Below are 11,279 nucleotides of genomic sequence, written 5' to 3' on the forward strand. Positions count from 1 at the left end.
TCCACTATAGTGTCGGTCTGTCAAAATGCTCCAATCTTTTAGTAATTTTTCCTAAATTTAGAGTTTTGGGAAAGATCCAGTAATGCTTTATAGCAGGGGTATCAAACTCAGTTCCTGGAGGGCCACTATCCTGCATGTTTTAGATGTTTCCTTCTTCCAACACACCTGATTCAAATGATCAGCTCATCATCAAGCTCAGCAGAAGCCTGATAACGAGCCTGATCATTTGAATCAGGTGTGTTGGAAGAGGGAAACCTCTAAAACATGCAGGATAGTGGCCCTCCAGGAACTGAGTTTGACACCCCTGCTCTATAGTATTATACACAGCGGTTTATAAGTCTCACTTACAAAATTAGTTCTCAAAAGCAATTTGATGTCCTTGCTGTGATGAAAATAATAATAATATTAAAGTAAAAAGTCAAAGGAGAGATATTTAAAATAATAGTAGGAGCTCACCCAGATCATTAACAAGCAGGGCAAGTTCATAACACATTGTCAATTTGTATTCATTTAAAGCACATGCAAAACATATGTTTGGAAGGAAAAACCTGGCAATTGATCGTTTTAACCTAAAATAATTCAGCACTTTCATGTTATTAGAAACTTGGAATCCATGCCTTCCACTTAAAAAGAAAAAGTAACACGTTGTAAATATCTCATCCAGAGGATTTAGGGATTCAGCCTCTGGATTTGGAAGTCGAACTGCAGCTTGTATTGTGAAAAATGTGTATCTTACTGATATCATTCTATTATTATAAAAGACCATTTGTTTCTTGCTGTGTCATATAACAAAAAACATTTGCCACATGGATTTTGTTACTCATCATAAACACAAAATAATGAGTCAATAGCAGCTGCTTTGTTGTTAAAAGGTATTATTAGCCTCAGTTTATGTGCCGTTGTTTCCAGTTCATAAAAGAAAATAGTATATAACCATAATAAACTGAGAACATAACCATCAGTTGTTAGAGAGAAGATATCAGTCTGTCTCAATTTCCCTGCTGGATATTACTATAAAATAAATGCGAAGTAAATAATGAAAAACGCAGAAATCTTTGGGAAGCTTCAGGTGACGTTTATGGAGTGAAAATAAATTCAGTTTAATGTGACCATGAACATTATTAGACAGCGTCTTGCTGTACCTTCATGAATTCTTCCTCATGTCCTGTGTCCTCATATCAGAACCCGACCTAAAGAAAAGGATCCGAGTCCATTTGCTGAATGCTCACGGTCTAGATGAGGCGGGCATTGACGGTGGTGGCATCTTTCGGGAGTTCCTCAATGAACTCCTCAAGTCCGGCTTCAACCCCAACCAGGGCTTCTTCAAGACAACCAACGAGGGCCTGTTGTATCCCAGCCCCGCTGCAGAGATGCTGGTGGGAGACTCCTTCACGAGACACTACTACTTCCTTGGCAGGATCCTCGGAAAGGTGAGCCTCCAAAGTAAAAACCTAATTACAGTAATGCCATTAGATGCCCTTATATAAATCTGAAATGTGTCTGGAGAAAAAGAAGTTATTAACAAAAAAGTATCCTCACATTATATGCAAATGCGAGGCTTGTTTGCTTTAGAAGCTGACAGTGTTTAGAGAAATTGCCCTCATATATCTGAAAAAGTTTTTAGGGTTGGGGTTACAACTTGAACCTGGCACTCATGCAAAAGCTTGAGCTTCGTTAATTAGCCTTGTGCGTAATCTGTTGACGGCATTGTTTTTCTGCCGCCTTCCTTCCTCTGATGGCACTATTTATTAGAGCCTAATGTTTCTAAATCATCCTTAATGCATGTGGTAGTGATTGTTTATCAAGATGCCTTCCTCGTGGGGGGCTATCATCTCAACCAGGAGAAGAATTACCTCATGACAAGCGGTCGCCTCTCAATTAGGGCTTCCATTAGCCGATGATTCCTACCTCTTGTTTGTGTAGTGATTGCATTTGGCTGCCACTAAATCAGCAGGCCCACAGAGACAGGGCATAAATAAGCGTTCAAAGCATGTGGTAATAGCATTTTGATCTGTTTTACAGTCAGGAACATCCAGGTCTCGTCTCTCCTGCACGGCCCCAGTTGGTCCGGTCCACTTATCAGAGCATCATAACTCCTCCTCCTCCCATTATTCTTCTTCTTCTTCTCCTCTTTATCCTGCGCGAGTGAGAAATGATCAATCAGCAGCCACGAGCTCCTCATCCCTACGTCTGCGATATTGTGCACTCTAATGGTTTGGGCAATTAGACGGGAGGAAATTAATTTGAATTTGACTTTCAATTAACCCTACCTTAAGTTCCTCTTTCTCCATAAAAATGGACGTTTGAGTGGCCATTTGAGAGGTGTATTGATATTTGTTTAGTGCCGTTATTGCCAGGATAAAAGGCAACCGTTTATATAGATTGGGATTGCATCACCGCTGCTGCAGTGTGCACAGTGCACATTGCGGCTCAAAGGACACAGGAGATTAATATTGTTAATTAATGTCCGAGGCGTGCCATTGTTGTGGAGGTGATGTATTACAGGCAGGAGTGGCTTGTCTAGGGTACTCACTGAAATGGGATTGAACATCAGAATAGAGGCCGGTCATCATCCTTCTTCCTCACTTGTCCACCCAGCTGACAGGCTGAAAGATTTAAGCCACAAATGGGGAAACATGAAAACAGGTTACTTTGCTTTTGCGATTCCGTCGCTTCGGCTTAAAAATTAAAAAATTTAATCTTGATGGGGACCGCGAAATAACCTTTCTCATTATGTGTTACGACCAGTGAGAATTCTCTTTGTGCTTCATTTGTCTCTCATTAGCACAAAACCTCCAGCCTCATCAACAGTGGCCTTTTCACTTTGTAAAATGTGAGGGCGAGGAAGCTCGGATCCTCCTTTCTTCCTTCCACACAGTCTCCTCTCACTGTTGTCTAGTGACTGATGGCTCCCTATGAGATGTGTGCGGTTTGCCCCCCTGATTGATAGAGATGCGTTTGAAAGGCATTATAATTTTATTGATTCTTAATGTTGTAAATTAAGGAATTTATTTGGCAGCTAACAGAATGCACCTGCAATGTTGTTGGCATTTATTCCACCTGATGGTGCCGCGATCTGCTTTAATTGCGTTGCCACCGCACTCACTTATATTAAAAGGCCCGGGCAATAATAATTAATTCTTTCTAGCCCAAGTCATTTTGGCACAATTTCTGGCAATAAACACTCATAAATAAAGTAAGTGGCATTGAAAAAATAAGGCTACAGGTTTTTTCCATATACTTATTGCTGCCTCTTCCCGGCACAAGTGTTATTGATAGGTTTCAAGGGGCCACGCGGCGCATATGGTCTGAAACGAGCCGCGGCCACGAGAGAAATACTAAGTGGATTATTTTGCATAAAAAATAGACAATGTTTGAAGTTGTGCAATTAACCTGTGTTTAGAAAATAGCCGTGATTTATGTGGGCGTGTGTGTTTAAGATGCATGCATTATGGAAATCCTCTAGATTTATAATCCATTTAGCTGATGCGGTCAGGGTTTTTAGCGCTATCATTTATAAAGACCTGTATATTTTAATGTCTCCAATGGGCTCTTTTTCGGACTATTCCAGTACATTAGCTTTGGGTTTTATGAGTCACCTGCCCGGCTGTGGTTCTTAATGGCATTTAAGGTCAAGGTGAGAATTGGCATTTATAAAGTTTGAGTCCAGTGAACAAGAAGCCTGTGTGTTTTACATAGATTGTGTACTGTGTTTTGCTTTCACTCACTCTGATTTGATCAGATCTTATCACTTGACTCTTTTCTACAAGAGTAGTCGGCAAATTTGTTGCTTTGTATTGTATCTTGTAATCAGTTTTTGGACATGTACTTAGTAGCATTGTGCTGGACATTTAGTTATCTTAGTTATCAAATCTCGATGTTTTATTCAGCGACACCCAAGCAATAAACAATCCTTGTACATTGACTGACTGATTGACGTTTGAGTGAAGGCAATGCTCGCATATGCTGAAGTTAACGTTCACATTTTATCACAGGCGCTGTATGAGAACATGCTGGTAGAGTTGCCCTTTGCCAGTTTCTTCCTGTCCAAACTTCTGGGAACCAGTGCAGACGTGGACATCCACCACCTGGCCTCCCTGGATCCAGAGATGTATCGGAACCTTCTCTTCCTCAAGAGCTACGAGGGCGATGTGGAGGAGCTGGGCCTCAACTTCACTGTGGTCAACAACGATCTGGGAGAAGCTCAGGTAAAACCAAAACTGAGCGCTGGGTGGGATTGAGTTGGATAAATGATTCACATGGGCTAATTTTCCATCTCTGTTTCTGTCCCCGTCAGTACCTCACGATCAGACGTCTTTCCTTCCTCCTGTTTGGTTTCTCTTTGTGGCGTTAATAATTCATTTCCCTCATGATGCACCACTTTTCAGTCTCAAGAGAGATAAAGCACGTTGCCACTGTCGCCCTAAGCCCCACGGCAGTGCAGGGAACGCAGCAGCTCTGTTGACCATTCCACCTGCCTTTTCCCCTGAAATTATCTCAAAGCACGCCTGACAGAAGCAGCTAGGAGCTCTTAAGCACGCCCCCTCCAAAGCTCAAGGCTGCGGAGACGAGCCGCCATCTCCACCACTCTGAGTCACCGGGGCCCAGACCTGCACTCCACACGGAGACCCTGTTTGCTCAGGGCCTTAACGCGTCTTATTAGCTCTTCTCAAACAACACCTGAAACGGTCGAGTTACAATGTAGCCCTCCTGGTCGCAAATAAGGCATCGCAAACAAGCTAGGGAAAACAATTTGTGAAAGATTAGGCACACACCCGGGAGCAGTCTGCCCTGCATTTGCCCTCGCAAGATAGCCAAAGCAAGCAAGATAACAACAGTAATTCTCTTACATTAGCACATAATCAGAATCCAGTGTGAGGGAGAAAAAGGCTGAAAATGATTACCTGTCAGTGAAGCCACATGCAGTCCCCAGAAATGAAGAGACAGGCAAACTCAGAGAAACACCTTACATTATAGTACAATCTAATTCAGTATTGCAGCACTGAATATCTTTATGAAACTTATCAGTTTTTGTTAGGACAGCGTCAGAGAGCTGCTGATTCATGTCTGCAGCAGTTTTTGACTATAGTTTGCATTGTTTTTAAACAAATATGCTGCTAAGTGTTTATCAGTCAGTTTTGGTGACAGTACTATTACTCATTGTTGATGGAGTGTTCCTGTTTGTGTTGATGGAGATTATTGAGAAACCTTTAACTTTGCAGAATGGCACAGTAAGGTTGTTATGTCTATATTTAGACCACTTGTAGATAACACTCACTTACTAAGTAAAAATAGAGAATAATGGAAGCTCCCAAACCTCAGTCTGACTGTGTTTGCATTCGGTCTGAAATGCAGTGTACAAATATATTCCTGATTTTCTTCCCAAGACTTTTCACCTTGCCACGTTTTGCAAGGTTGCAATATTTGCTGCAACTCAGGCAGCGACTCTTTAGCCTTTTTAACCCCTGTAAGCTGCTCATTGCTGCTTTGAAAGCTCAAATAATAGAAAAATGTGTGAATTTTTTACATTTTTGTATTGGGATCAATTGTAAGTTCTGAAAAAAAATGAATGAAAAATGATTTTTTTAAAGTCACAGTTGTGCAAGTAATTCATCATTTTGTGAAAACACAAGCATTAGGAAAGGATGAACCCTTCCATTTTGTCCTCCTGTCGATGCTATGATGTCATCATACACCCGGCTTTATGAACCGAGATGAGCACATCTTATCAAGTGCTAACTGCTCTAAAGCTAATGAAAAAAGAACCTTGGGCCAAATTGTATTGGACCAGATGTTCAGTGGTCGCGCTATATTTAGAAACACTGAAATGCACTTAACCGCACACTCGCAGAGAGCTTCACCTTTAATCAGAGTGGGGCTGGAAAACATTTTAATTATCTTTCTGTGATTGAATTAAATCCATCTGGCACAATTAAACCCCTTGCATTGTTTGTTGGTCATCTGGCCACCTAAAGCTGACTCAGTGATATGCATAATGAAGTAAGCAGTGTGGCTGCCCGACAGTCATATCACTGAATAGCAGAATACATCCAATTTAAACAGAGAAGCAATTTGATATAAAAACTCTAACGGTGTAAATACCTTGTCCCTTTCTGGTCCAGGTGGTCGAACTGAAGCCGGGGGGCAAAGATATTCCCGTGACCACAGCAAACCGGATAGCCTACATCCATTTGGTGGCTGACTACAGACTGAACAAGCAGATCAGGCCTCACTGTTTGGCCTTCAGACAGGGTCTGGCCAATGTGGTCAACCTCGAGTGGCTGCGTATGTTTGACCAGCAGGAGATCCAGGTATTCTGCACACGACAAGCAAAACCAAAGCCTGAAGCATTTTTATAGCTCACGGAAAATAAAAAAACAAATGCTTTTTACATCCTCATAGGTGCTGATATCTGGGGCCCATGTGCCAATTTGTCTTGATGACTTAAAAAACTTCACAAACTACTCAGGTGGGTGTTGTTAAAAATATTTGTCGTGATTCACAATTGTCGAGCTTTTCTTGTGTTTATCTCTTTTCTGATTTAGATTTTTATTATTCAGTGTTTCTTTACTGTCTTGTTTTTTTCTGTGCAAAATTGGAGGAATTTCCCTTCAAATAATAAACACATTGAATTAAATTAATTTTACTTATTAGCCCTGTGTTGTGCTGCATTCTAATTGATCCATTTTAAAGTTTGAAAATGTGGTAAAAAAAAAAAACTTTCACAGTCAAACATCTGATGTTCACATTTTCAACATTTTTGAGACATTTTTGAACATTTTGTGGTGGAACAAAAGAAATGTTACAAAAAATGGTTCTTTAAGAACATTCAGAAAAAAATCAACCAAAATCCAGCGAAATTCGCTGGATTTTGGTTGATTTTTTTCTGAATGTTCTTAAAGAAAATATTAGAAGTTTTACTGATATATATGTAATCACTTTAGATATTTTTAAGATTTTTTGGCAAGATTTTTACTCATTTTTTGAAAATATTTACAAGAATTTTCTTGCCAAGTTCGGGGGATTATTTTTTTTAAATTAAACATTTAGGGGAAACTTTTAAGGAATTATTGATATTTTCTTCCTGAAGGTTTTGCAAGTTTTCAGAAATTTGAGGAATTTTTTTTGCTGAATTTTTGGATTTTTTTCAGACAAGGAAACAAATTTTTTTGGTGCCCGTAAATGAAGACAACAGGAGGGTTAAATACTTATTGGTACGACTGGATAGAAGTTAAAGCCTCTTTAGTTCAGAGACAGAATGACGATGTTGTACGGTATGTATGAGTGCAGGTTAAATAACTCAGATTTCTCCATTGTCATTTTCTTCAGGTGGGTACTCAGCCACTCACCCTGTCATCCAGACCTTCTGGGAGGTGGTCGAAGGATTTACAGATGAAGAAAAGCGCAAGCTGCTGAAATTTGTCACCAGCTGCTCCAGGCCGCCTCTGCTGGGCTTCAAGGTGAGGATTTACCAGACTTGAACTTTCCCCTCGCTCCATCTTTTTTTTATTTTCTCCACTCTCTCCGTTCTCACTTTGCAGACATTGCGTACTACCGGTATCCGCCATTATCAGCAGAAGGGAGTGTTCCCTTTTAATGGGCTTGTAATGAAAATGCCCAGACTGATAACAGTCCTCAAAATAATCATTTTCAAATTAGGTGGCGATAACAGCAGGGCATTGCGGGGAAGCCTTATCTCCACGTCCACTGTTGTTTTATAGTTCATGACCTTCCTCTGTCTGCAGCTCCGTATGCGTGGGCTCGGCCAGAGACCTTGGCTGGACAAATATTTCCATTCAGATCTTGGTAGCGGGTTGAACTTTTCAACTTTTTCCTTTTGTGTGACACGACAGAAAGCAGTAATTTCCCGTTCAATGAATATACAAGGGAGCTATATCAATCAGCTTCTGAACACCGTTTTCACAGCGTTGAATCGTTATTGCTAACCACCTATTTCTGAAATGATTTCCTAATTGGAAGCCATTTCACTTTCTCACTGACTTGATTTGTGAGACACTTAAGTAGTTTGAGATAGGAGAAAAAGCAGAAAGTGTTGCTCAGGGCCATTAAAGAGTTTTTATGTCGTACTCCGTCGAACCAGAAGCTGTAATCATGATATGATTGGTTTTAGTACTCCTTGTTGCTGTCATTAGTAAAGAAAAGTTTATTGCTGGTATGCAGTAGAATGATGGAACAAAATTCTCCTTAAATTTTTTCCTCAGTGTTTGAGAGTTCCCCTCCCTCCTCGTTTAATAAATTAGACTTTGGCCAGTGTGTAATACTCCGCCCCTCCCACCTTGCGTCTTCTCCGGGCTGGAAAGGGCGGTAATTCGTGGGGGAGCGGCCCCTGACCCGGCCCTCAGCTCCAGCCAGCTAAGTCTTAATTAGCTGTCGCGAAACGGCCCAGGATTCATTAGAGGAGAAATAGCTCTGTCAGGAGAGGCCATTTAAAAAAGATGATGGAAACTCTCTTTTTTTCCAAAATGATAGCCGTGGTAATGACACTTTCTCAATAAGCAACGATAGTTTAATACGGTAATTGTCAGAAAAATGGGGTCATTATGGCTAAGCCCCCGAAGAGCCATTTAATCGGGCAAGTATGGCCGCCGAGCCATATATGCTAACTTTAAATAGCGGGATGAAATCAGAGCGGGGTAGCTTGTTCGTCGGCCCACCTTGTGATGGAAACGGTCGGTGTCACAGTCTGCAGATGAGGTGGCCTCATCACCGGGAGGCTTGATTTAAAAAATGCCAGATAGACAACATGAAATGACCATTCCTCCAGCGTCTCATCCAAGGGTCAAACTGTGGGCCGCTTTTCCACTCAGTACCTTTCAAGCACTAAGCTGATTCCCTAAATTTATACTCCCTCTGTATTAGCTTAGCGCTTAATGTCTCTCTTTTAACATTTATCCCCCTGTGGAATTTGACGTTTATTGCTTAATCGGGATTGGTTTGGAAATTGTGGTCATTACTGACACGTGTTGATTCCCGTCTCATTTTTTTGTCTGCTTTTAAACATGTCAAGATTTCTCTCTGTGATTGCCACCAATTTATCAGTTGCTAATGAGCAGCTTACATATGCAAACAGGAGCTCTACCCGGCCTTCTGCATTCACAACGGTGGCTCTGACCTGGAACGCCTGCCCACCGCCAGCACCTGCATGAACCTGCTCAAGCTCCCCGAGTTCTGCGACCAGCACCTGATGAGGAACAAGCTGCTGTACGCCATCGAGTCCTCTGCCGGGTTCGAGCTGAGCTGAGCGGGGCGAAGGCTTCTCTGTCTCTGCATCCACGGACTCGACGTCACAGAAAACGGCTTCGGAGTAAAAAAGACTTTCAAAAAAAGTAGAGGAGGAAAAGCAAAATGATGCACTGACCTGCCTGATTTACTGTGTTTGTGTGTGTGTGTGTGTCTGTGTGTGTGCGTGCGTGTGCCAAGCTGAAGGTGAATAAATCCTCACCCACTGGCTCGAGAGGGGCGCAAGTATGAAGCCTTTTTTTTTAGATTGCTTTTAAGTAATTTAGATATTTAGTCACTTGTTAGAACACTTCAGAAGATGCAAGTGAATTTTGCCGGAAGTATAAGGCGCTGAAATGAAAGCAAAGAGTAGCGTCTGCTCTCTAGTCTCACATGAATGGACAGTTATTTTTCACCAAAGATTAAGTGGCATCATTTAGATAAAAAGGCAATATAACAACAGGGGCAGACTGTAGGACTTTAAAGCCACCTTGTGGTGTGCCAAGGGCTGCGAAGGCGGAGGAGCTTTTGTGTACAGCTGTCATGTATTTTCATGTAGAGGTCATTGAAACTCCAGTTTTTTTTTTGTGGTATCTCAAATTATTATTATTGCTAGTATTAACTGTCATGTCTGATAACCATACCGTAAGTGTGCACACGCCATCTGAAGTGTAGAAATTACCTTTATTGCTGGACTAAACTGGGGCAAAAGATAAGATTATGGTTTTGTGAATATGTATATGTTTACAACCGCTCTTGTATTCTCTGTATTTGTACAGGTTTTGTTTTTCTTTCCTTTTGTGTGACGAACGGAGGCTTTTTGTTTTCACACATGCCTTTCTAAGGTGAACAATCTGTTCCTTGGTCAGCACCTGAAACTTTGCTCTTAGGAAGCAGCAATCGTGTCATGTTGTTCAGGCCTACAGATCATCAGTGTACCAACAGGGTGAAAAAAAAACCACAAGATTGTATGGAAATGAATAAAGCCACTTTTCTTTTTGCAGTTTCCTTCCATAAGTCTGCTAGTTTTCTTGTTGCTTGTAATTTACAGTAATGACCAAGACATAAAATGGTGCTTTGTGGGAAAATCTCCTCCTCAGTTTTATGGCCTCTGACATATAATTAAAGAAACATCCAGTTAAGAAACACTGAGCAGAACTATTCTGGCCTTGAGATGCATTATCGGGTTGAGCACAAATTAAGATTGTGTGCGTTTGTCATAAATCTCCCTGCCCTCTGATGCACTGCAGCCCAGGAAGAGATCCATCCGTCTTTGGACCGAGTCCATCTCTCCATCCTCTCCTCCCTGCTAAAACGGCCAACGCACTGCCCCCTCATCTCATCTCGGAGGCCGAACCCCTGCACATCCGCCGGGCCAGAGAACTCAAAGTGGTAATTGGGTCTTAAAAACCAGACTTGTCATTGAAATGAGGGATTCATCTCAATTACTCTGAGATTTATTTAAGACTATTACCTTGTGATGGATTATAACTGACAAAGTTAATGCAGGATGTTATGAATCATCTTCAGTGCGTAATATACTTTAGCTTGCTCGTAGGATTTTTAGGGCCTAATTGAAGCTTTTAGGCTTGTTTATCTTGCTGCAGAGCAGGGAAACATTGAAAACTACTTGAGGGTGAGTGGGGACTGTAGCCTACTTTTCTAGAGATTATACAAAAGCATGTGTGTGTCTGCAAACCTAGCATTAAACCAGATGATTGACATGGATTATGATCAACACTGAAGCAAGTCTGAGCAGTTAGTTAAACCAAAGTGCATTGAGCTACATGAAAGCTGCAGGTTTTACTGAAGCTCTCAAACAGAAGGTCTTGAGCCACTCGCTTCACCTTTTGTTTTAACAGAGTGCCATCTGGTGGCTAAGATCAGACACTGCACAAAGAGCATTTTTGAACATTTCCAAGCCTCACTGTTCTGTTAATAGTGCAACAATTCATGTACAGCTGTGTGAGTTCTTCTGCCGGTGCTGACTTCCAAGGAATGAAACTGAGTAAACAGCAGCTCACTGTGCTTTAGACCCG

The 11,279-nt window shown here is 41.4% G+C and overlaps 1 protein-coding gene across 1 annotated transcript in view; it reads left to right on the plus strand.

Moving 5' to 3' along the window:
* The window catches only part of ube3c (ubiquitin protein ligase E3C), a 31,616-nt gene extending 21,368 nt beyond the window's left edge, over positions 1-10,248 (plus strand). Inside the window, 6 exon segments of the mRNA XM_022206925.2 lie at positions 1,183-1,430; positions 3,996-4,208; positions 6,123-6,311; positions 6,403-6,469; positions 7,330-7,460; positions 9,092-10,248. Coding sequence (XP_022062617.2) covers positions 1,183-1,430; positions 3,996-4,208; positions 6,123-6,311; positions 6,403-6,469; positions 7,330-7,460; positions 9,092-9,262 — 1,019 coding nt within the window. The 3' untranslated portion in view covers positions 9,263-10,248.
* Positions 10,249-11,279: the final 1,031 nt, after the last annotated feature.

The sequence above is a fragment of the Acanthochromis polyacanthus genome, chromosome 20 (genome assembly GCF_021347895.1).
Source record: "Acanthochromis polyacanthus isolate Apoly-LR-REF ecotype Palm Island chromosome 20, KAUST_Apoly_ChrSc, whole genome shotgun sequence".
In the NCBI taxonomy this organism is placed as follows: Eukaryota; Metazoa; Chordata; class Actinopteri; family Pomacentridae; genus Acanthochromis; species Acanthochromis polyacanthus.